The following is a 22,837-nucleotide window of genomic DNA, read 5'->3' as shown; positions in this document are numbered from 1 at the left end:
TATAATGTGCATTTTATAGATTAAATAATGAATCGATGAATTGGAAAAAAGGGATATTTTTCGAAATTGTCTTTATTCAAACTAGAATATCATTGACTGTTGTTCACGTTAATTTCATGTGAAGGTGAAATTAAAAAATAGGGAAAAATACTGCTCATGCGGTGTCAGACTTCACTGAGGTGCTGGAGCTACAAAACAAAAGAAAGCAATTTACACAAATATTTAAATACAGATTATAGATTACTCAATTATAAAATCCCAAGAGTAAGCAGTGGGCTCACATCTTTAACTCCTGCCTTTTTACATAATATCTATGACTTCAGTGGTCCCAAACTCTGTATGCAGTAACTAAGTGGAATTTTATATATGAAAACTCCATCTGCACGTTGGTCAACTGGGCAGTGTTTGACTCCAGAATGACCACCGACCCCGGGGTCAAAAGTTAAGCTGTCACTTTTAGCACTCTTCTGTCAGGCCCCTGGTCAGTGGACGGAGAGCAGAGGTCAGCTTTGTGTCCACACGGTCATCACAGGACTCGTGGACCAATGTTTCTGGGCCTGTTGAGCACGAACAAAGAGGCAGCAGCTCTGCTCTTTACTTCAGACCCCTTGTGTCTTACACAGTTTGAAATAATGTCATCAGTGTCTCCACACTACATAACTTACTGTTCTGGCATGCTGTTTTTCCAGTTAAGATTTTTTTTTTCTTTTGTATATTAACTTTCCATAATAACAGGAAATAATGCAGCATGTGTGCTGATACATTTCAATCAAATTAAGGTATTCCAAAATGTTTTTCCAAGAATTCAGTCATCTTTATTTGTTTTTTCCTTGAGCTGTTTTACCACAATATTGATTTTGTTATTTATTTATTTTTCAGCTGTGTGCAGCTCCTCCATTTCATTTGTGAATTGTATTGTGGGTCTTCTCAATATGCTTTGGTAGTTTCTTTTGTGAGAGCAAACTACAACTCAAAACATGACAAATTTCAGTTAATAGAGCTTGGTTAAGTGCTAAGTTCAATGTTCAGCTGCTTTAAAAAGAAGAGTAAGACGTAAAAACGATTTCGTACGATAGTGTTAGTTTTCTTAACAAATCATTTAATAAATAAATAGTTCAAATAAATAACATACTGTATATTCACAAGCAAACCAAAAATAACTTACAAAAGAGGTATCAGAAGATAATTAGCACACTTCACAGTTGACAATCAATTCATAATCTTTGGCTGTATGACATGCGTATTTTACAAAAACTCAAACAGACATTTAAATAAGAAGATATTAGTGAGGTGAAAGATACAGTTACTGCAAGAGGATTGTCAGTCTTGCTGAATTTCCTCAGCCCAACCCCTCAGTACAGCAAGTCAGTAATCAACAAACACATTGTTGCGTAAAAGGAATGAGAATCTGTCTGTCTCAGAACTGATTTGTCTGAAGTCACATAACCTTGATAAATGAAAGTAAAGGTCAGATTTAGTCTTCTCAGGAAAAAACGGCATGTCGATAAAAAAGAAAAAGTGCCCTTGGCTATTTTGAGACGATTGCAGTCTGGAGAATTGGCTGAGCCATTATCTATTCAAATGCTTTGCTGAATCTATCGCTTGAATGAGAAATTCCTTAATCCCCTCCATTTTCCTCATCAGCAAAAACACCCTCTCATTGCAAAACTAAATTAGTTCCAGGCAGCCGGAAACAAGGAATATTAACACGAGGACATGAAGGGAATATTGTACATCCAGGTTTTTACACATCCATGCAAAATTAATTTTTACCTGCAAATCATATTTGAGGAGGCTGTGCCAACATGTTCAACCAAAGTCCAAAAATATCACACAATAGTGCAGCTTCTGTAATTAAAACACAAGTCACACACAGGTGACAAATGCAGAGACAAAAATGAGTCTTGAGAAAGGACAAGCTCAGTTTTAAACCCACGGAAAGGGTCAGAAAGTCCATTCAAGAGTTTCTTTTTTTTTAAATGTATGGTTGTGACCGTGGCTCTACCAGGCCTCGGAGCTGTCGCAGCTGGATCCAGGTGAGGGGACTTCTGTGTCACTGGTCATGGCCCAGGGGTGAGGAGGAGAGTGCAGTTGCTCCATGTTGCCTCTGAGAAAGGTGAGCAGAGCAGTGGGGGAGTGGCTGGCCGGCTGACCGCTCTGGCTCTCCAGCAGCTGCACCAAGAAGTTGATGTAGCGCATGGCCAGACGCAGGATCTCGTTCTTGCTCAGCTTCTTCTCAGGAGGATGGGTGGGGATGAGTTTACGGAGTTCGGCAAAGGCGGTGTTGACATTGTGCTGGCGCCAACGCTCCCTCGTATTGGTAAACACCTTCCTGGTCATGGTGAGCTGCAACGATCAGTTGACAAAAAATTAATCAGCAATCAAGACATTTCATTTTCAGTCATATTTTAAAGCAAATATCCCAAACATTTGCAAATTTCAGCTTCATAATTGGGAAGATTTTATGCTCTTCGTCATGGATGATAGTGAGCCGCATATCTTTAGGTTGTGGACCCTAACCCTCTGTACAGAACAAGATAGTTAAAGATGTTACCATGGGCCATTTCCATATTTACTGTTCTATGAAAAAAAATGTGACTTAGAATAAAATAATCCCAGTGCAGAGGTGGCTGACTGAACAGTGTAAGTGATGTAAATGCAAGCCTGGAGAAAAGCTGTCCAGATAACTACCTCAATTTTGTTTTGCATAAAATAACACATGATGATAGAATTGACTTGTAAAATCCTACAAGAATATCAATCAGTTTATGTTGTCATTTGCTGCGGTTTAAACTATTTAAACTTTTAGGTATACGTAGATATTTGTCAATAATTGAAACTCTTCCTAAGGACAGCCATAAATGAAGGCTCATTTGTAAACAAAGAATGAATCAGAAAACACTGTTTATGTATATAACGCATTACAATGCATTTAAAAACATTTTTACATGGTAATAGCCTGCTATTAAATGCTAAATAATGAGTTGAAGTAATGTGTTGAATGGGTTTGTTTTTTGAGGAAAAAAATGTCTACAATTATGTTTTATAAAATGCTAAATAGTTCTTCTGAATGCAAAGTCTGCTCTAAATGAACATAATTTATTTAAGATGACACAACAGCTACAAGCAAATATACCCTTGCATTACACAGTCTTGTTGATTAATTATTTATGTGATCAAAGTGGAAACACATGGCCCCAAGGGAAGAAAAATTAAATCCTTTAATATATGACCAATGTCTTACCTGTACGCGTGTAGAAATGTGCAGAAAATCTCAGTTTATGAAGCCGTCCTCTGCAGGTCATCAGTTGTCCAGGAGTCCGGTGTTCATGTCCACTCAGTTAACGTCTTGTCATGCTCGCTGAGAGATCCTTATGAGCAAGAGGGAGGGAGAGAGTGAAAGTGGGAGAGAGAGTATGAGGGAGGGAGGGATGGGGAACAGACAGAGAGAGAGAGAGAGAGAAGGGGTAAGAGTGCTGCATGCTCGCATCCCACATTTTATAGCAGGGTGAACCCTATTGTGTGACGTGTGCTGTTGTGGAGCCGCTGTGGCATTGTGTGAGGATGGTGTTAAAAACACCCCCCCACCCCCTCTTTTTTCCATTTACAACCAATGCAGGTGGCCTTGCAATCGTACTGTCCTTAGGTTGTCACTTTAAATGATTTTGATAAATATTTGTGTGCAACATTTGGAGGGATTCTGGCTCTGTCTTTTTTTTTTTTTTTTTTTTTTTGCAGCGCTCAACAGCCTTTTAAGTGACTATTTGTGCTGCTTTTATGATTCATTGCTCATTTAATCCCTGAAGGTTCGCTCTAAAGGTGACAAATAAATTCCTATTGAAGTGAAACTGAGACGTTCATCTCTCTGATCCTTCTCTTACTGCTGTGGACACTTGTTCCTTTCTGTTCCTCTGACATTAGCCATGGACAAACCCACCTTCCCCTCCACCGAGGAAAAGACCTTGATATCACCGGCCGCTCCCCTATTGAATTCAGCCTGATTGGGCCACAAAAGGTAAAAATACCATATCCAGATTGACAGTCGAACAATATGGGTTTTGTTATGACTATGGTAATCTTGTTGAGCCATTCCAAGGGGCCACACATAAATTACAGAGGAAAGAGGGCGAGCGCAGCGTCCTGACTCACCTCCTACAACCTCTCCTCACGTCTCTCTCTCTCCCCCCTCTCTGCCTCCCACTTTCAACCTCCGTTCAGATAAAAAAACAAGTCTAGTTTAACCAATTGTCACTGTTCTTTTTACACCCTTCAAGTGTTGTTTCAAAGACGCAGCCTTCCATAAAAGTCTCTGTGTGGAGTAGGAATTTACATAATCCGATTAGGGGCTGGGATTAGCCCCGGGCCTGGAGAACAGGCCCGATGGGGGCCATTTTCTGAATCGGCCATTCATGGGCCCTCCTGCACGTCCAAGAGGCTGCACCTGCAGGCCAGGCGCCACCGCTCTTTGGCTCTCCAGCCTCCACTGCAGGCTGCAGTCTGCAGACACACTCGCTGTGGGACATTTTGACCACTGAGTTCATCACACTGACCAAGGCCAAGTGAGCAATTATACCTGATCTGCTGGGCTTTAGCTGCACTGCAGGTTGGAGCTGAAGGCAGTCTAAGCATGATGAGCTGGGAAGGCTCTTGTGGAGTGAATGACGTAGAATTAAATGTAGCATTTTTATACGCAAGCACACAAGTCCAGTCAGCAACAGGCAGTACTGACTTAAGTTACTGCTGTTTGTTTTGAATTTATGCTCAATGTGTTTATTTGATTAGATTAATATGTATAGACTTGGTGCTGTTGCTTTATGAAACTTACAAACATTTGTTTTTTGAAAGAAAGAGAATGACAGGTATTTTGATAATTGTTGTCAGGTATTGTGCAAAAATGGCAAATATGGCGATTTTAAAATGAGAAAATGATCGGCAGGTTTATTGATATTGAAAATAAATGTTAGTTGCAGCTTCTCTTTAGATTTGGAGATCATGGCTGCAGATTTACACTGCTGTATAAAATTGAACATTTTCTTTGGCCAATCCTGAAGTTCATTTATACATGAAAACATAGGAACACATTAACAAAAATGACAGTATGAATACTCAAAATAATAAAGTGCGATGTACAAAATGTAAGAAAAACACCAGCCAGTAAACATCTGATTAGTTTACTGACCTCACTGCAGAGCCTCGCCAGCTTACTCCTGTATTAATTGCTCAGATTACAACACCAGCAGCATTGTAGATGTAGACTTGTCGTGTTACTATAAGACCAATTATTGGTTCACAATTAATTATCAACTGCCCTGATAAACCCTGGATAAATGGCAATGAAATGAGCTCTGACTGTCTGGCTCTACACTGATACAGACTGTCCTGATCAATACACTGATAGCTAAAATGTAGAAATCAATACAACCATCATGTGATTAACTGCTGACCAAATGATTCAGTGACTTGAGAACATGTCTGGGTTTCCCTTCATGAGTCCTTTTTTCCATAAAGTCAAAGTTGGAATCTCTGTTAATTGAGAATAAAAATGGTTTTAATATACAAATAATACTGTTGTCAACGTTTGCAAATTAATAACAATTAACATTCAGTCTGTCAACAAACCTTGAGTGTTTTTTTTTGTTTTTTTTAATTAATTCATTCCAATTAATCTGTAACAGATTGTATATTTTGTACAGTCTGTCCACACTGTGTATACAGGGAGGATATATTTGTTACTCCTATGATGGGACAGTACTAGAAATTGCTTTGTTTGTAGGATTTGGTCGAGTGATTTCAACACTGATGACTCCACATGGGACATTTTTCTTCAATACCTCATTTAAAGGTTTTTTTTTTTTTTTATTGCTTCGAAAATGGCCTGTGTTGCTTCTGCACAGACGATTTTCCTTCATGGATGCATTGTTTTCCCATCATAAATCAGTGCAGGTTCAAGCAAACAAATGCTGGGGCTCTGGGTCTTATTGAGAGACGAGGGAAAACACACAGGTGACACCGTTAACTGCTGCCTTTGATTGAAGATAACAGCTGTGTGACCTTTACAGCTGCAGATCTAAAGGATGGCTTTGGTTTAAACAGCCTGTTAATTCCCACAATGTATCTCCTGCCCAATTCAGTCCAGGGCTAAAGTATAGTCAGGGGCAATTACAGCACCATTACGCTGCTATTTACCTAGCCTTCGTGTGTGGAAGGCTACGCTTTTGTCCCTGTGCCATTAAAAAACAAACCATTTAGTCTCTCTCTTTGTTTGTCCACTGCTTGTTAGAAGGCAGAGGCCAGAGAGACAGACAGAGAAAGAGAGAGAGATGTTTTAAAAAAACAAAAAAACCTGGCGGGTTATTGATGGTGGCTAGCCAGTGCTGGATATGGCTGTCCAGAGGCAGGGAGGCTTGGAGTCGATGTCCCTGGGGGTCGTCTTTGTCTGGGGATCATTCCTGAGGGAGCTGGCTTCACTCTGCTGGCTCGTGAAGATAAGCACTCTCTCCACATGCTGAGAGACGATGATAAGGGGATTGCTTCACTAAATGAAAAAGGAAAAAAAATAGCCCCACCATTGGAGCTGCTAAAATGAGAAGCTTTATCAGTTTAGCTGGGAAAGACCCCCGATCCCACTCCTCCAACCATAAATCACAATTTGTTTTTCACTACTGAGCATGCTCAATATGCAGGGAAAAACAAAACAAAAGCAGAATGTGCACACAGTTGTAATCTTGATGTTTAAGCTTATTTTGTAAGAAGAAATCCGTAATACCCCTTTATTTATTACTGAAAAGCAATATATATAAACACATAATAAATAATTTACATTGTATTGTAATGTAGTCATAAGCACATGTAATACTTTTTAAGCGTTAGTGAGCAGAATTTACAACAATTACAACTTAAATGAAGGCATACTCACAACCTTACATTTAAATAACATATAATATAAACAAGCAGTATAAATACAAGTAATTAAACAGTAATAATAAAACTATAACATTAACACACAAAATACTTGGAAACATTCATATTGTAAGTTCTCTGTCATTTTCTGACAAACAGCCAACTGTTTTAAAAGATAAATTCTACAAAATAAAATCATCAACATTTTAAAAAGTAGAATCCAGGAAACATAGCTTGCAATACAATTTTTTTGTAGTTAAATTAGCCAAACTTTTGTATACTAATAAAAACTCTGAAGCTCAACTTTTGTGTAATTAATAACCTGAAAGTATCAAAACTGTAAGGATATATTGCTCTCATTTCAGAAAGAGCCCACAGAGAGGAAGCATTCGTGCCTAAAACAATTTAAGCCTTGTCTGTCCGTCACTTCTGCCCGGCACCCTCTCATAGCTTAACCTGCCCCTCTTCAGTGGTGTCAACACTGCAAAAAAAACAAAAGTAAGTCCCTCAATCTGTTCACTAAACCTTTAAAAAGGGTCCATACATATATTAGCCAGGTTTCCATCCAAATGTAGTGTAAATTTGACCAATTTTCTAGAAAAATTAAAAAGCACTTTTCCCATTATGTGAATATTGGGAGCTGGGTTATTAAGAAAAACAGCTGAACGCGCTAATTCTTTAGTAAGGTGGCATCAAATTATAGCAGAGGAAGAAGGTGAAACAGTATGATGTACTTAACAAGAGCGAAAGTCAAATGAGACTATGAAAACCAGTGCATAACATGATGGAAATATGGCACTTAACTTTGGTTCATGTATTCCTTTCGAGGACGATTACATTCCCCTCATTACAGAACAGGTGGATGGAAAAGCACCTACAGGCACTATCACTCACCTGCACCAACCAAACCTGCAGCCTCACCACTCCTCTTCCTCTCTTGGCCTATCCAGCATTTGGGGCCATAGTTGGCTGAAACTGTCGTCCCTCCACTGGTAAGGCCGTAGCTGCTGCTCTGCCCTCGATCCCACAGCGTGACCTCTGCAGGAGGGCTCAGATCGTAGGAAATGTGGTGGCTATCTGGGTGCTGGACTATAGCGTATGTTGACACGTGACTGTCGGCTGGCTGTTGCAGGATGGGGCTGTAGCAAAACGTGGAGTCCAGCTTGAAAGGACTGTTCAGCTTTGTTGGTGTCCACCCATCCTTTACTCTCTCAACAACTCCCCCCACTGCTCCAGCTCTGCCTGTCCATCCAGAAGGCTTCACCTCATCTCTGCCTCTGTCCTCCTCTTTCCATGGATCACTGCTGGTCCAGCTCCACTCGCGGTGAACATCTGGCTTGCCAAAGGAGGAACTCAAGTCAAGTCTGAAATCTGTGTCATCATTCTGCACCTTCGAGTTTGGATCACAGAAGGTGCGATCAGTTCCAAGCAGGAAGCTGATGTTGTGGTCTCTATTGAACAGTTCCTGGTGGGTGTTGGTGGGGGGTTCTGGTTGACGGTCAGAGTTTATGTGCTTTGGGTCAGCAGTGGTGCTCCATGGACTGCTCGGTGGGCAGTTTTGTTGGTTTGTCTGAGTGACAACCGTCTGAGACTCTGGCTGGTTTGGTTCTGCGGTCCGTGTGTACAGTGAGGTGGTGTCACTGAACAGCTGAAATCAGGAATAGAGGGACTATTACTGGACACGTGTTAACTGTCCTACAGATTATTTTGACACAAAATTTGAAATTCTGTTCATCATTTAAGTTATTTTTCGAGAAAACATTTTCTGATTCTTACTTCTTAAATGTGAGAAATTGCCACATGTCAGTAAATCAGATTATTTTAGTATTCCACTGTTGGTTTTTACAAATCTTGTAATTTTGAAAGTGTTGCTTTGGGGGGTTGTATTGAGTGTTTTTCGCTACTTTTCATACTTACTCAATGATTATTTTGAGATTTATCTATATTTGAATTGAAAAAATATTCCAAATTCTTAATCAGCTCATCAAAAATATGATCAATCACATGAACTGTTTCATGTTGAATGAAGTAGCTTTCTCCAAAACTTAAATCACACAATGGCTGCCATGACTTTCACTGAATGTGTTTGATGGCTTATATTTCTACATCTGGATAATCAAACACACTGAAGGTTCATGTGTTTTTTTTAGATTATACTAAGACCAGCATTCACAGCAAAAAGAATCTAGTCTGATAATCAGACTGAACAACCATTTTACTTCATTCATTCATCCTGACATTGTGTTCATTTAAGTCAACACCATGGCTGGGAGTAAGGGGGTGTGTTGCTGTTTTGTGTTTGGCACTAAACAGTTAATAAGCAAATGACATGTGCCGCTGCCAACATGAGTTTCAGTTGCCACGGAAACAGTGGTAACGGTTGTTTTAAGTAGGAGTAGTTAAACGAAGCAGTCAAGAAAATATGCCAGTTTCTTGGTTATAAAAGCACAAACAACCTGTGCAGCTGTGTTTTTTTCTGCCCACAAGACTCTGATTGGTTGAACTAATCTTCAGTCTGCAATCATCTGCAATCTTTTGTTGATGGTCATAACACCAACCCTGTTTGAATCACTGAACAGTGATTCAAGTCTAGAACCAGGCTAGTCAACATATTAACAATTATAGTTTAAAGTGTAGATAATTTTCTTCTTTTGTTTTATTCATACATTCTATTCTAAAAATCAGCCTCGTCAGACCCAGTATTGAGAGCCACTGACATGAAATATATTATATTACAGAGCCAGGCATGATATATAGTATTCAACTGTACAGATGTATCTCTGATCACCTTGAGGACTTTCTGTGGCACCTGAGGGAGAAGCTTTCTCAGCTGAGATAGAGTGGCCCCAAGGAGCCACTGGAAGGACGGTGCTCTCCTCAGCATTAGCTGACTAACCAGAGGGTTGATACATGGGAACTGGAGTAGTAACTTTTCCTCCTGGAGAGGAACAAAACAAAAGTTGGAGGCACTGCAGGAGCTTCTCTTCAGATGTTAACCATGAAATGATCCTACAAGTCATTAATGAGCTGAAGGAAAACCCTCTCAACCATATACTAGACTATCTATGTATCTTTGCATGGATAAATCACCTTTGAGGGGATCACAGTCAGCCAGTCTCTGTCCATGTAATGGACAGGGTCCCTGTCATCAGCCATCAGGCTGTGGAAGCAGATGCGACTGATCCAATTGGCTATTTCCATCAACTCAGACACAATCAGCACCTGACAAATACAGCAGAGGTAGTTTGTATTTTATTTGTTTTTTTCCCTACCACTGTACTTCAAATCTAACTATTTTTAAGAGACATAGTGGCTAGAGAGAGTCAATTTAAAATAAACATCTTAATAATGAAACAGAACGACCGAACGCTGTGGTGAACTTTTACCACTATATGACTGGTGGCACTCAGACAAGGATGTATATTAAAAACCCATGAAGAGTTACAGTAAGATAAATTAATTTGTGTAGTGTTCCTGTTCTACCTTAACATCTAGACCCTCTGACTTCATGCTGAAAAGAACAAGAGACGAATAGACCAGCACCAAGTTGCTGAAGGATTCAGTGGAAAATCTGCCATCACACAGAAAGAAGTGGAAATGGTGAGCCTTTATGTATGAGGTGTACGTGCGTGTGTGTGTGTACACTGACCCTCCACCCTGGCTGTCTGGGCAGTGCAGGATGAGCCAACAGCAGTTATATTGCAAAGAGAGAGCAGTCAGCCTCATCACTACTCTTTCACTGGCTCGCTCCTGACACAGTTCATCCTCCTCCTGCTCACACAAACACGCACACAATTAATAAATACATGTATTTTTTCCACATTCCCATGCAACACCAAAGAAGCTCAGTAGGGGAAGATAAAAACATTTCAGCATCATAGATTTGTGTGCATCTGTTCTTGAAAGTATACAGCAGGTGTGTCTGGTACCTGAATGATGACAGCAGTGCTTTCATCCACAGTGATCACAGTGTAGTGATGGGTCCCTCCGAGCATCTGCAAGGATGGACAGTGGCTCCTCTCCAGCATAGTTATGTTAAACCTGTATCATAACACACACACACACACACACACACACACACACATACATACAGAAACCTTTCCCCCTATGGCATTTCAATTATTATGGGCTGAATATTTTGAAAAGCGTGGCTGTAATACTATTCTTGCAGAAGTTTACTCTCAGCTTGTCCTCCTAAGAGAGTATCCTGTGTGGAGGTAAGTGTAGAAAAGGTTCTAGATGACAGTAACTAAGTGGACGCTTCACTTAACTGATATAGGGCCTGTCACTGTTGTTTATCACATTTGTAATGAGGATAAGTCTGATGTTAAGGACCAGATACTGTTTACCCCCACACCAAAGCATTGTGGCAGACAGATGGATAGGATTGAAAGACTATATTTGTGCTTTCGTACATGATGCCTTAAAACTTCAGTAGTTCCAGTCTCCATGTCCTGACACCTTAAAGTTTTACCTCAAGAGAGTTTCAATAGCATAAACACTAAAGATGAAATAATCAATTATTTGAAGACAGATAATTGGCAACAATTTTGATCACTGATTTCATAGTTACAATTATTCTCTGGCTCCAGCCTCCACCATGCAACAATGGTTTGTTGCCCTTTCTATTTTATATAAATATTGGATGAACAAAGTCAGGATACACATGAAGATTTTTCACAGTTTTATTGGATTATTTAAATGATTAATCAAAAATATAAATACTGAATGAAAACATTGATATTGAAAATACTTATTTGCAGCCTATAGCTAGGTAGAAGAAAATAACTGCAATATATACAATAAAAGGTCGAGCAGGAGGACCTTTTTACTTTTTCAATATCTAATGGCGTAATGAAAACAAAGCAAAAGTTTTCAGTGACCATCTAAATTATGTACATCGGTGCTGGATGACACAGTGACAATCTAGAGACACTGATATTAGAAGCCACTAATCCAAACAGTATATTCAGTAAAATGTTGAGTGTTTACACCTCATCTTGACTCCATCCATACTTATATTTAATAGGTTATCATATTCAGAGCCTGCTCTTACAGTAGATAACATAAAATGCAGATAATGAGGTAGGTTTGTGGTTGGCATGGAGTCTTACTGGGCTCTAAAACTGTCAAATAGATTTTTATTAACAATAAACCCCATCAGGATTTTGTCTAAAAATGGAAGTCTAATTGGAAAGTAGGTTGTTGTCATTCTTGCTAGCTGGATATGATTAAATACAACTAGATGAGTGTGAAAACGTACCCTGACTCGAGTGTTTGTAGCAGCAGTGGACAGTTGGGAAGCCCCTCTGTCACAAACAAGACATATGGCACATTGTCCTCCAGGCGCCAAGAGGCCTTTTCCTTCTCTGTTGGGGAAAAAACACACACATTTAGAAACACACCTGTGTACAATAGTGTGTATGACACATTTTTTGGGGCAGCTAACCAGTGTCGGATATGATTGTGTCGAAGGTAAGGTGACTGATGCTCCTCTCCCTGCAGACTGCCGCCCATGGTGACTGGCCTGGATGATCATACTCCACCACCAGGGAGAAACAGCTCCAGGGGAAGTCAGGGCCTACATGCTGCTCATACACCACCACACACACACTGTCGCGTATGCTGGTGGAACAGGATGGGAGTGTGAAATACTTCCTGTAGCACAGCAACTATTACTGTTACTCTGGTATGTCAATGCACTTCTGTTCTTTAGTCATACAGTATGGAGTGACACTTTGCCCTAATGAAAGCCTCAGTGGCAATAACCTCAAATGAAAGAGTAATGTGAACAGTTATTTGCGGTATAGATTTTAATAGTGACAATATGAAATAACTACCACAAAATCTGGATGAATTTTATGACAATGATTGTAATAATTGTGATAAATAGGACATATTTTTACCTGCTGACCACACTGGCCCCATTCAGTTTATTCTTGTCCTTCTCAGGACGAACCGCAGTTACAGGAGTACCTGAGATGACAAAAAACAAGCATGACACATTCATGATCATATGTCTGTATGATTACTATTACAGGGAGTATGACTTTTATTTTGGGTTGTGAATTCGTAGCCTAGAATCACAAGTGTAAAGGTCCTTGTAAAATTTGTTTATATTAAATCAGATAACTTTAGTTTATTTGTAGTGATATTGACAGTTCATTAGTGAAATGGCTAAAAAGTGATCAAGAGTTGCTCACCAGTCACTTGGCTCAAGCTCTTAATGATTATAGATCTGCTGTCCTCACTGTCAACTGATATTACAACAAGAATCTACAAAAAGACAGCCAAGACCAGAGCAAATAAACATTCAAATATTAGTGTCAACCTACTGCAACTATAGCAGGTGTTTCCAAAATGCGATACATGTATGTGACACAACTGGTGCACAATTAATTAAGCAAACAAAAAATAGTTCTCTAAATGTTAAGACTGACTTTGTCCACAGTGTCCTGTTCTTTCCTGCTGTGCAACCATACAGCCAGCAGCTGTTGCAGCTGCTGCAGTTTGAGGTTGGACTCCAGGTTCTTGTGACTGAGGTCGAGGATGATCTGCAGCCTCCTGAGCAGCTGCTTCAGACTTGGCTCTGTGCTCGCCTCAGCTGCCTGCTTCAGGTATTCTTCAGCGCATAAGGACAAGACCGTAAACATCTCATTTTTGGTATATACTATTCTAGAGTCAGGGTTTCAGGAATTGTTTGAACACACACTGATCGATCACAAATGTGAAAATAATCAAAGCTACAGTTAAAGGGGCACTACGTGTTTTTCCATAATTGAATAACCAAGCAGTTGTCAGAGGAAAATAAGGTCCGCAGAACAGTGTTTTAAGCTAAAAAAAAAAAGGTAAAACCGTATGAAATTGTGTTGCCCTTTAAGGTCTGTTTGTTTATTCAATCACAAAAATGAAGAGAGTTTGTTTATATTGTTTGTTTAGGCATAAGAAAAAAGATCTTTCACTTATGAAAAAAATGTTTACTTTAAAAACATCCATACTAACTCAGCTTCCTCTGAGAGACAGGGTCTTACATGGCCCTAACATTTTACACCAAATTTGGAAGTGTTTCGGTTCATTTTCTTTTTCTGTTATTTGTTTAGCTGTTTGCTTTTGTGGTCAGCATTGTCAACCACACCCACTCCATCTAGTTAAAACAAAGTTCATAGTGCTAAACTGAACTAAGGATGTTTTTCAGTTTAGACTGACCCAATGCCGTACTGAGGTTGCACTTCAGCAGCAGCTCCTTGAATGTCACCAGCATGTGTATCAAAGCCGCCTGGTTGAAAAACAGTTCCTGATCTGCATGGATAACAAGAGCAACGGTAGATTTGATACTTTTCCCTGTGTAGATTTACTACATTAATATCTCATTACTACCATACACAGTTAATAGCCAGAAATTATCAAAAAATGTATTTTAGCATTTTATACCTCTGACCAGCTCTGCGCTCTGTCCATGCACCCTGCAGAGTGCATTCTCCTGCTGCTTGAGCAGGAAGTGTGTTTGGTCTGGGGCCAGGCAGCTGAAGTCTCCCCACACCGGGAAGTTGAGCCCCAGCTGTCTGGCAGAGTTCAAACAAGGCTGAGCAAAGGCCAGCAGCTCATAGTACGCACGCTGCTGCCTGTCTGTAAGACAACACACAGGGGTTAAAAAAACAGAGTTCAAACACTATCTGAACCATCTTAACAATGCTTTCATACAACTAGGACAGTTTAAGTCACATGTGTTGGTGTATATGAAGGTGCAGGTGCTGTGAGGTTGCTGTACCAGTAGCGTGAACTTGTACCACTCTGCTGTCCCATCTGTTCTGAGGGCTGGGCTGACTGACAGGACGACTGATGAGTTGACCCGTCGACTGAAAAGCAGATTTCTGATCTCTGGTAACATTTTTTGACACCACACCACTCACATACATAGGCCTCCTGTCTGATCTTTGCATCTGCTCTGGAGGAGGCTGCAGCTCAGGTGTTTGTTGGTTCACCGGAGCTGCTGCTGCGAAAAAGAGGAAGAGATGAGATCACAGCGCATGACATAAATGAGTTATTAGACCACATTACAAGTAAGATAAGTACCAAAGGGAAGTATCTTGCACTTGGTTTAAATGAAAGAAATAAAACTAGCAATTATTCACAGGATAGATTGATCTACAGATAATTTCCTTGTTTTATATATTAATCATCTGATTAAGATATCAATCCACTAATTGCTTACTTGACAAAACTTTTAAGCTGGGTTATTATTAATTTTCATGACATTCGTGTACCACACAACAATACACTAACACAAGATAAAAAATATGAGATAACAGTTTATATGTGCATAGTTACATTTGATTGACTTTTGCCCACAGAACTGAAGGTCATGTTCTTTAATATGACCACCGGGTGGCACCAAAGTTTACACAAAATCCCCAAAAAGTAACTTTATTAATGGTGGTGGTGCCTTTTTCAAATTTTACATAAAAAGAAGCACATCAATGTGACTTAACTGTGAATATGTCTGGATTATATTTATTTGTTATAAAAAATAATATGATGGTATCTCAATTAAATCTACTAAACCTTGGATAACTAGGTTACAGTTAATCATTTTTGTGAAATGCATGTGTACAAATGTGTAAAAAAAAATGTCATGCTGCAAAACATCAAGGAGCTAATAACCCAATATTAAGTTTGACCAAATTAGCCACAGCAGCAACACAAATTAACCTGTCTTACTGCTTGTTAAACTTTGTGATGTTGCAGTAACTGGAGCAGTCTGTTGAGATCTCAGTATCATGAAGGTGGCCAGTGGGTCCAGGTCCTTCTTTGGTGGATATTTGTGACTGTCTCCGATTTTCACTGTGGAGGACACAGTCCTCTCAGGAGTGTTGATGCTCTGCTCTGTCTTACAGTCGTGTCCTTCTGTGTTGATCTTATGAGCAGAAAACACGGCTACAATGTCTGAAAACCTCTTGTCTGAAATTTCATCTTTGTTGGTAGCAGCAGGTTTTACTTCCTTACTGATGGTGTTGACAGTGTGCACCAGGAAGGTTTTCTGATATGAGTCAGCAACTGTTTCACTTTTAGATTGGGTGCCATCTGTAGAAGCTTTATCAGGAAAAGCAACTGCTTCAGATTTCTCTAGGTGAGGGAACTGAGTTTTGTTTGTAGGATTCACCAGGATGTCTGTGACTGAGACTAGAGGAGACAAGATAAGATGTCAGAAATCTGTTGCAACAATCTCTAAATCTCTACAATGTTAATGCTATTAATCACTATGACTGGTTGGATGCAATAGATGAAGAGCAATAATCAAGAATTCATCCCCACTCTACTTTAATATAATTACCAAATTCACGTCCATCCTCTAACAAAACTGATTCCATAAAAAAAGACTACCCACCCTCGTCATGTTCAGGTGACAGTTTTTTGAAGTCTTCCATCTCCGTTTGCTTGCTGGGGGTAAACTCAGATCTCATCTTCTCTGTGAACGCACAGTTGCCACACAAATAAACCTCCAGGTCTCCTGTCTCTGCCTGAGTCTGCGGTTTGTCACCAACACAAACAAATTTTTTTTGCTCCAACTTAATAAGTTTCAAGGCCTCAGTCAGAGGGTAGAACTCTTCAGCGGAGTGACATATTTGAGGCTCTGGAAGAAAAACAGCAGATCAGATTTTAAATGACATTCTTTGTAAAAGACAATTGTTGTATACTGTAGATCTCTGAGCATTTCACACAGTGTTTGTTGACATTTTGTGTTTAACTATAACTAACTAAACAAACTAAATTTGCAATAAAATGCTTAAATATTAGGTATACTAATACTTTAAATTAAGCAAACATTTTTCCAATGATTTCAACAATTATCCTGAACAATGAGCTAATAAATATGCATGTGTGTATACTGTATACTGTGTAACTTTATTGTAACTAATTGATGTCTACTTCTTAGAGGAATTCAGGAAAAACGATGACATCTGGTGGTTTGATAAACTTACAGCAGCCCGTCATGACAGAAGCCAAAGCACTTCAACGTGTCACTGATTCAGAATGTATTAGTGTTTGTGTAATCCAGAAATATCCAGAAACCAGGTGTGTTCTATACCTACAATACTCAACATTCAGAGGTGCTGTAGTGTTGCAGTACATGCACACATTATGTGGAACCCTAAAGTAAAAATAAACGTGGAGTGGGAGTTTTTTGTAGACATAAAATATGAATCTACATTTTTGCTGCAGTTTGTGTCCACTTTGGGCTTGTGTTTTAACGTCTTAGTTGATAACTATGTGATATTTCATGAGTTGTAACATCTCGACTAAAGATTCATCTTCATTAAAACAACATCACAAGGAAATATTCCTCTCTCTCATTTACATCACCATGTTTCTTTGTGAATATCACACTGTCAAACTGAATTTTTGAAACACCAGTGACATTTGAAGTCACGTTTTATTCACAAACTCCAACACAACATAATAAAACAGTCTACTTTAAGCTATTTGATTCTCTACTAGATTGCATGATTATCCCGTTGTTGTGGATATTCTTTGTTATATTACAGCTAATGTTAAACTAAGAAAAAGTACAATCTTTTGTTTATTACAACCAACCCATGTTATAGTTGACAGACCAAGCCTACATATTTGGCTACTTATTACTGATTGCAAATTCGTGGAGTGGCCCTTTAAAACCTTGTAATTACCTGCCAACACAAAGCCCACCACAAAGGTCGGATGCTTCTCTGCCCTCCAAAGTGCTGCTTCCATCTCTCTCTGAGCTCTCATCGACACCAAAGACCTACAAGTCAATCATTAATGAAGTAAGAGTTTTTCTACATGGTGCAACACTTGCATCAATTTGGCAGGAATTTTTTTTTTTAAGTATTTTTTGGCCTTTTCTGGCTTTATTTGATAGTACAGCTGAAGAGTTAGACGGGAAACAGGGTAAGAGACGGGGAGTGACACGCAGCAAAGGGACCCGGGCCGGGAGTCGAACCCGGGTCCACTGCAGAGCCTCGGCACATGGGTCGCGCGCTACCGACTGAGCTATGCGGCGCCCAATTTGACAGGAATTTGACATGTAAATTGTGTGGCAACTGTGTGAATAGGATTTTGTTAATCTTTTTTTGTAATAGAATAGCTTTTCACATCCACAATTTGACTATTAGATTAATTTAAGTGAGTTTTCTTCATTAAATCATCCGTAATTTGAGCAACTGTGAAATGTATGAAAAGCATATCTACTGTATTGCCAGTCTGACACATTTTTGCTTGGTACAATTACTCACCGTCTGCGGTGTGGAGACAACTCTTCCTTCTGGAGTTCACACGTGGAGAGACAGATCTGGGTTTGACAGGTTTTGGGAGTTGATGTCAAAGTCACGTCCAGCTCCATTTCAGTCAGAAGCATCACACGTCCTGAGAGGAAGATAACTTTTAACAACATGGCAGCCACCAGCATCATACTTATAAAAGGTCGGTATAGCTGTAGTTGGTGGGTTTGACATGAAATAATTCTAAAGTAGTAACCTTTTCTTATTTATATTATTTATTTATTATTCTATTACTCTACTATTACTCTATTATTTCAACTAATTAGATAGTTGGCCTTTGGCAATGTTTACATCCTGACTTTCGTGATGTAGTTTAATGTATTTCACTCTTTTTCTAATCTTTTCTAACATTTCTATCTGTATCTTATGAGGACATTCATGTACTCTGTTACATATCTGTGATATTCCATGTAACATGCATTGTGTCCCAGCTTATCTTCAGTAGTATTACAGATTGTTCAGCCAAACTGTATATTCTGATTTGTATCTTTTGTAAAATGGAAATTGTTTGTAGATTAGGGTTAGGCTTAGGCAAGCAACATATAAAAGCCTTGGTTGCTGCTTGTTGTTTTTAATATTACTGTTCATAAAATAATGTCAGTTGTACCCTGGTGTGCACTAAAATATACTTTACTTAAGCATTTCTATTACAAGATACATTTTCTTCTACTCAACATTTTTTTTTTCTTTTTACTACAATGTATGTATTTAACAGCTACCGTTACTAGTTACTTTTCAGATTAAGACAGTTTTTCTGTGGTCGCCCATTTTGTAGATAACACTGTCAAGCCAACATCTATAAAATGTATTCTGACATTGTCTTTAATTAATACAGAACTGAAACTGCAGTGTGACAAAGCTCTGAAAAAAACTTGATAGGGTGCAAGTTACTGAATTATGCATCATAGTCTTTTAATGTGTAACAGTAGTTTAGTAAAGCCATTCTGTTGTGCACAAAGTTCACAGCATCTGTTGCTTGTACCTGCCACTTCTGTCTCTATCAGGCCTCTATTCATCTTGCTGGACTCCTCTGGTATTTCATACCAGGAAATATCTACTGGTACTGATACATCTGAAAGGGAAACATGAAGGTTTGTGACTACAGTGTGTAAGCTAACTTGCCTGTGCATTTGAATTTGATCTAAAATAGATCTCATACTGTCTTCACCTCTATGTAGCACATCCAGGACTGGAGTGTCTTCATCCAGCTGTTCAGGAAAGACATTCATACAACCACGGAGGCCTGAAAAGGCAGTGTAATCCTCCTTTCTCAGAGTCACTGTGTCCACTACAACTGGCAACAGCAGAGACTACAGAGGAAAAAATATCCACATTAATACAATGTCTTACATAAGCACGACTTTTGGTATTTATCATTTTTAACTACCTCTTCCTTCATCAGTGACTCCTTAACAAACTCCTCATTAATGTTTGCACACATCTGGACATCAGTGGTGGTCACATCAGGAGGCTTCTCATACGAGGCACAGTGCCTGTGCAAAGTATTAATATTACACACAAACCAGGAAATGAATGGAACAATCAAGCAGGTAAGAATCATTTCTTGCACCTTATAAACATATTTGAGGACGCCACCACTGCTGAACATTCATACCTGAACACGGTGTCCTCAGAGAGGGTATCTCCTGTTGAGCTCAGCAGAGGGTCGGCCACAGGAAGGGTCCTCAACCTAGACAGCTTGGCTTTCAGTGTGGGTAAATGTCTTTTAAATTGTGACAGGTAGTTGACAACCATGAGCTCTTCTGGCAGGAGGAGATCTTTGACAGATGTAAACATATTTTTAGAGAGAAAGGAGATCTGTGTCTCATCCAAGAGAGTAAATAAAAGAGCGATATTCTTCAAGTGCTGCCAGGAACGTTGCCTTACTTTTGTTCTGATTTCCAGGCTCCATCTGGTCAGCTGTCAACTTGAAAAATGATTCCTGACACTGATCGTTGATCTGGGACTCTTTTAAAAGACAAGCGTACTCATCCAAGTCTAGATCCTCCAATGAGTCAGGGTTAGAGCTGGATATCTGCTCCACATCCCCTTTAACCTCACCTGGAGTAACATTAAATCTGGAATAAATAAATATTGATGTCACAACTCAAATAAAAAAACATAATGAGACTGAATTGGTGCACACTGAGAGAGGTTCTAAATCACCTTTCTAGTGAGTTAACTGTTTGCATTTTTTCTCCCAGGTCATTGAGCACAGAACCACTGACAAAGAGTTTGCAGGTGGAGATCACCTTTCCTATAACAAGTGTAAAAGAAGTTAATATCATCATTTTTTTAATCATTGTTTGTTCAATTAAATCAGAGGACATTCGGTGAAGTGTGAAAAATGTTCTCACAGCAGGTCTTTAGTTGATTCTGTCTGATGCTGGAGGCTGTGCAATATGATCATCTAACTGCATTTAGTCAAGTAATGTGCTTAAGTATACATTTTAGGTATTTCATTGAGTATTTTTATTTTATGCAACTTCTCTGATGATTCAAACACTTCATGCTGTAAATGATAAATGTTATGCTCAGGCAAAAATCTGAGCAGTAATCACCATTAGTAGAACAGAAATTGATGACTTTTACGTATATCTATCAAGAGCGGTCAAAGAAGGAGTGGAATTTGTCCTCCTTTACTGTAATTTTCCCTTTCCCATTTAGACAACACACATTCACATTATGGGTTTACAACTAAAGGATAGTATACAATGGACTGGGCTACGTTTTGTGTTCAACTTAAATTTAAACCCTCGTCATGACGCGTAAAACGTGCCAAAACCAGGGATGACCTGTGTACCTCTGATCCACGGTGTCCTGTAGGTGACTTCAGGCAGCTTTCCGCTGTGAGGGTACAGGTCACTAGCACCAGTGAAGTAAGGTGTTGGCAGCGCCAGCAAATTCATCATTACTTTCTGATTAGTGGTGGCCTGAAATAAACACAGACAGGTGAGGGAGGGAGGCAGGGCAACATACCACCAGGAGGTAATGACAAATTGGGAGGAAAAAACTAACAAGCCACACACTCACCTCAAAAACATAGTTGAGTGCTTTATATCTGTTAGCAGAGAAAATCTGAGCAGGAAAACAGCTTAAGTTTTCTGACCTGTGAAGGTCATGAATAAACAGTACAAGTATAATTAAGGAACACACTGATGTCATGATTCTTTTTTTTTTTTTATGACAACATACAAAAAACATAAATTAAATGTCTAATATCACCCTGAACAAGACACTTTTTCACAGATTTCTAAAATAAGTTTGTGGTGGAAAGAGTACTCTGATTTTTTTATAAGTACAAGCATCTACACCACAGTGTGCAAAAGTTTTGAGATCAACATAAACACTAGTCAAAATTCATTAGGGATACTGTCATATGGGTGCTGAAATGAAATCTAATGAATTGTGTCGCCTTATTTTTGGGGACCATAAGTATTCACAAAACACACATCACAGCAGAAAAGCGAATCCAGTGAAACGCTAAAATATCCCTGACTCATTTTAATAGTGTACTTAACTAACATGCACCTAGAGCACAAATTTAAGTACTCATCATGCAAAATAGCCGATTTCAGAATCATGTTATATCCCTCAAAGACATGTACACAGTTACATATGTCTATGATATCCCTAGATTAAAATAAGTCATGCATTAATGTGTAAATTACTGATACGATTATCTGATACAAGTGGGTAAATTACTTACAAGGCCCTAACCCTAACCCGCCCCCAAGATCAATGAAGTCTAATAACGATCATTTATGTGTTGTATTAAAAAAAAAAGCTTTATATGGATGCACTGGAGTAAAAACAGCAATATTTCCCTCTGTATTGTACTGGAGTAAAAGTAGAAGGTCCTTAAAAAAATGGGAATACTCAAGTCAAGAAACAAATATTCCGATAATAAATAGTAACGTTACTGAAAATGTCTAACGTTATCGCAACTGTCACGTTAGCGTGCCAGTTAGTTAGCTAGCTTTTCAAAGTAAGCTAGCAAAGTTACAACGCTGTTCGGCTAACTTATTTTCCATCGCCTCCAAACATATGAACCGAACCGGTAATCTGCTGGAATTTAAGCTCAGACGACCCAAATTGAACAGTTAAAACTTGAATAACCCAACCGTGCTAGTTGGCATCAAACGTACATAATGAAGGAGTTTTCTTGTGGTGAGGACGAGGCTTCGCTCAGGAGCTGTGGTGGTACGGACCCTGCCAAAGATCGTCTATTGAGTAAGACTCACTTATTCGCCCACCTTAATTGACTCATTTTCCAATTGGGCAAACGTTGCAAAGAATTGCTAGGAAACTTATACTCGGAGCATCTTGGGAATGCAGGTAATTGACATTGACTTTTTTTTTATTTGTTACATCTTCCATTAATCATCTTTTATTATCCGTTATAGTGCTAACACTATAAGAAACCCCTGCAGGAGATACACTGTGGGGAAGTCATTGAGGACTTGGGGGGACGACGCACGTTAATCTCTCTTATAAGGCACTGGAGGCCACATGTCCCATCTGACATGAATGGGAGAACAGCAGGGAATGTTATTTTTCAAACTGAGAACAAGGGCATTGATCTGGAATTCTAGAATCTGGCAAGCTCTTTAGGGCATTGT

General features: G+C 39.2%; 2 protein-coding genes across 9 annotated transcripts; both read right to left on the bottom strand.

Moving 5' to 3' along the window:
- Window positions 1-1,078: 1,078 nt before the first annotated feature.
- tal2 (T-cell acute lymphocytic leukemia 2) lies at window positions 1,079-6,505 on the bottom strand. The gene is made up of 3 exons (XM_037097448.1): window positions 6,344-6,505; window positions 3,245-3,371; window positions 1,079-2,346 (listed from the first exon to the last, which is right to left on the bottom strand). The coding sequence occupies exon 3, from the start codon at window positions 2,338-2,340 to the stop codon at window positions 2,002-2,004; it is 339 nt and encodes a 112-aa protein (XP_036953343.1). The 5' UTR covers window positions 2,341-2,346; window positions 3,245-3,371; window positions 6,344-6,505; the 3' UTR covers window positions 1,079-2,001.
- Window positions 6,506-6,755: 250 nt separating this feature from the next.
- LOC119019136 (protein shortage in chiasmata 1 ortholog) lies at window positions 6,756-22,656 on the bottom strand. Of its 8 annotated transcripts, none has more exons than XM_037097433.1 (28): window positions 22,364-22,656; window positions 21,249-21,324; window positions 21,019-21,148; window positions 20,382-20,472; window positions 20,103-20,293; window positions 19,831-19,993; window positions 19,603-19,708; window positions 19,384-19,525; window positions 19,198-19,287; window positions 18,171-18,300; window positions 17,586-17,680; window positions 16,286-16,531; window positions 15,610-16,080; window positions 14,669-14,890; window positions 14,332-14,526; window positions 14,107-14,199; window positions 13,341-13,522; window positions 13,104-13,176; window positions 12,807-12,876; window positions 12,350-12,525; window positions 12,164-12,269; window positions 10,830-10,941; window positions 10,550-10,671; window positions 10,384-10,471; window positions 9,991-10,122; window positions 9,689-9,838; window positions 7,795-8,548; window positions 6,756-7,381 (listed from the first exon to the last, which is right to left on the bottom strand). In XM_037097433.1, coding segments are annotated over exons 1-28 (4,494 nt in total). In that variant the 5' UTR covers window positions 22,366-22,656; the 3' UTR covers window positions 6,756-7,295. The 8 variants fall into 8 exon arrangements, with proteins under 8 accessions (XP_036953328.1, XP_036953334.1, XP_036953329.1 ...); XM_037097439.1 differs by having other exon boundaries at window positions 10,384-10,411; XM_037097434.1 differs by having other exon boundaries at window positions 14,669-14,896; window positions 15,619-16,080.
- Window positions 22,657-22,837: the final 181 nt, after the last annotated feature.

The sequence above is a fragment of the Acanthopagrus latus genome, chromosome 5 (genome assembly GCF_904848185.1).
Source record: "Acanthopagrus latus isolate v.2019 chromosome 5, fAcaLat1.1, whole genome shotgun sequence".
Lineage (NCBI taxonomy): Eukaryota > Metazoa > Chordata > Actinopteri > Spariformes > Sparidae > Acanthopagrus > Acanthopagrus latus.
Note: the sequence above shows the minus strand (reverse complement) of the source record. Positions and strands in the feature narration are given on the sequence as shown.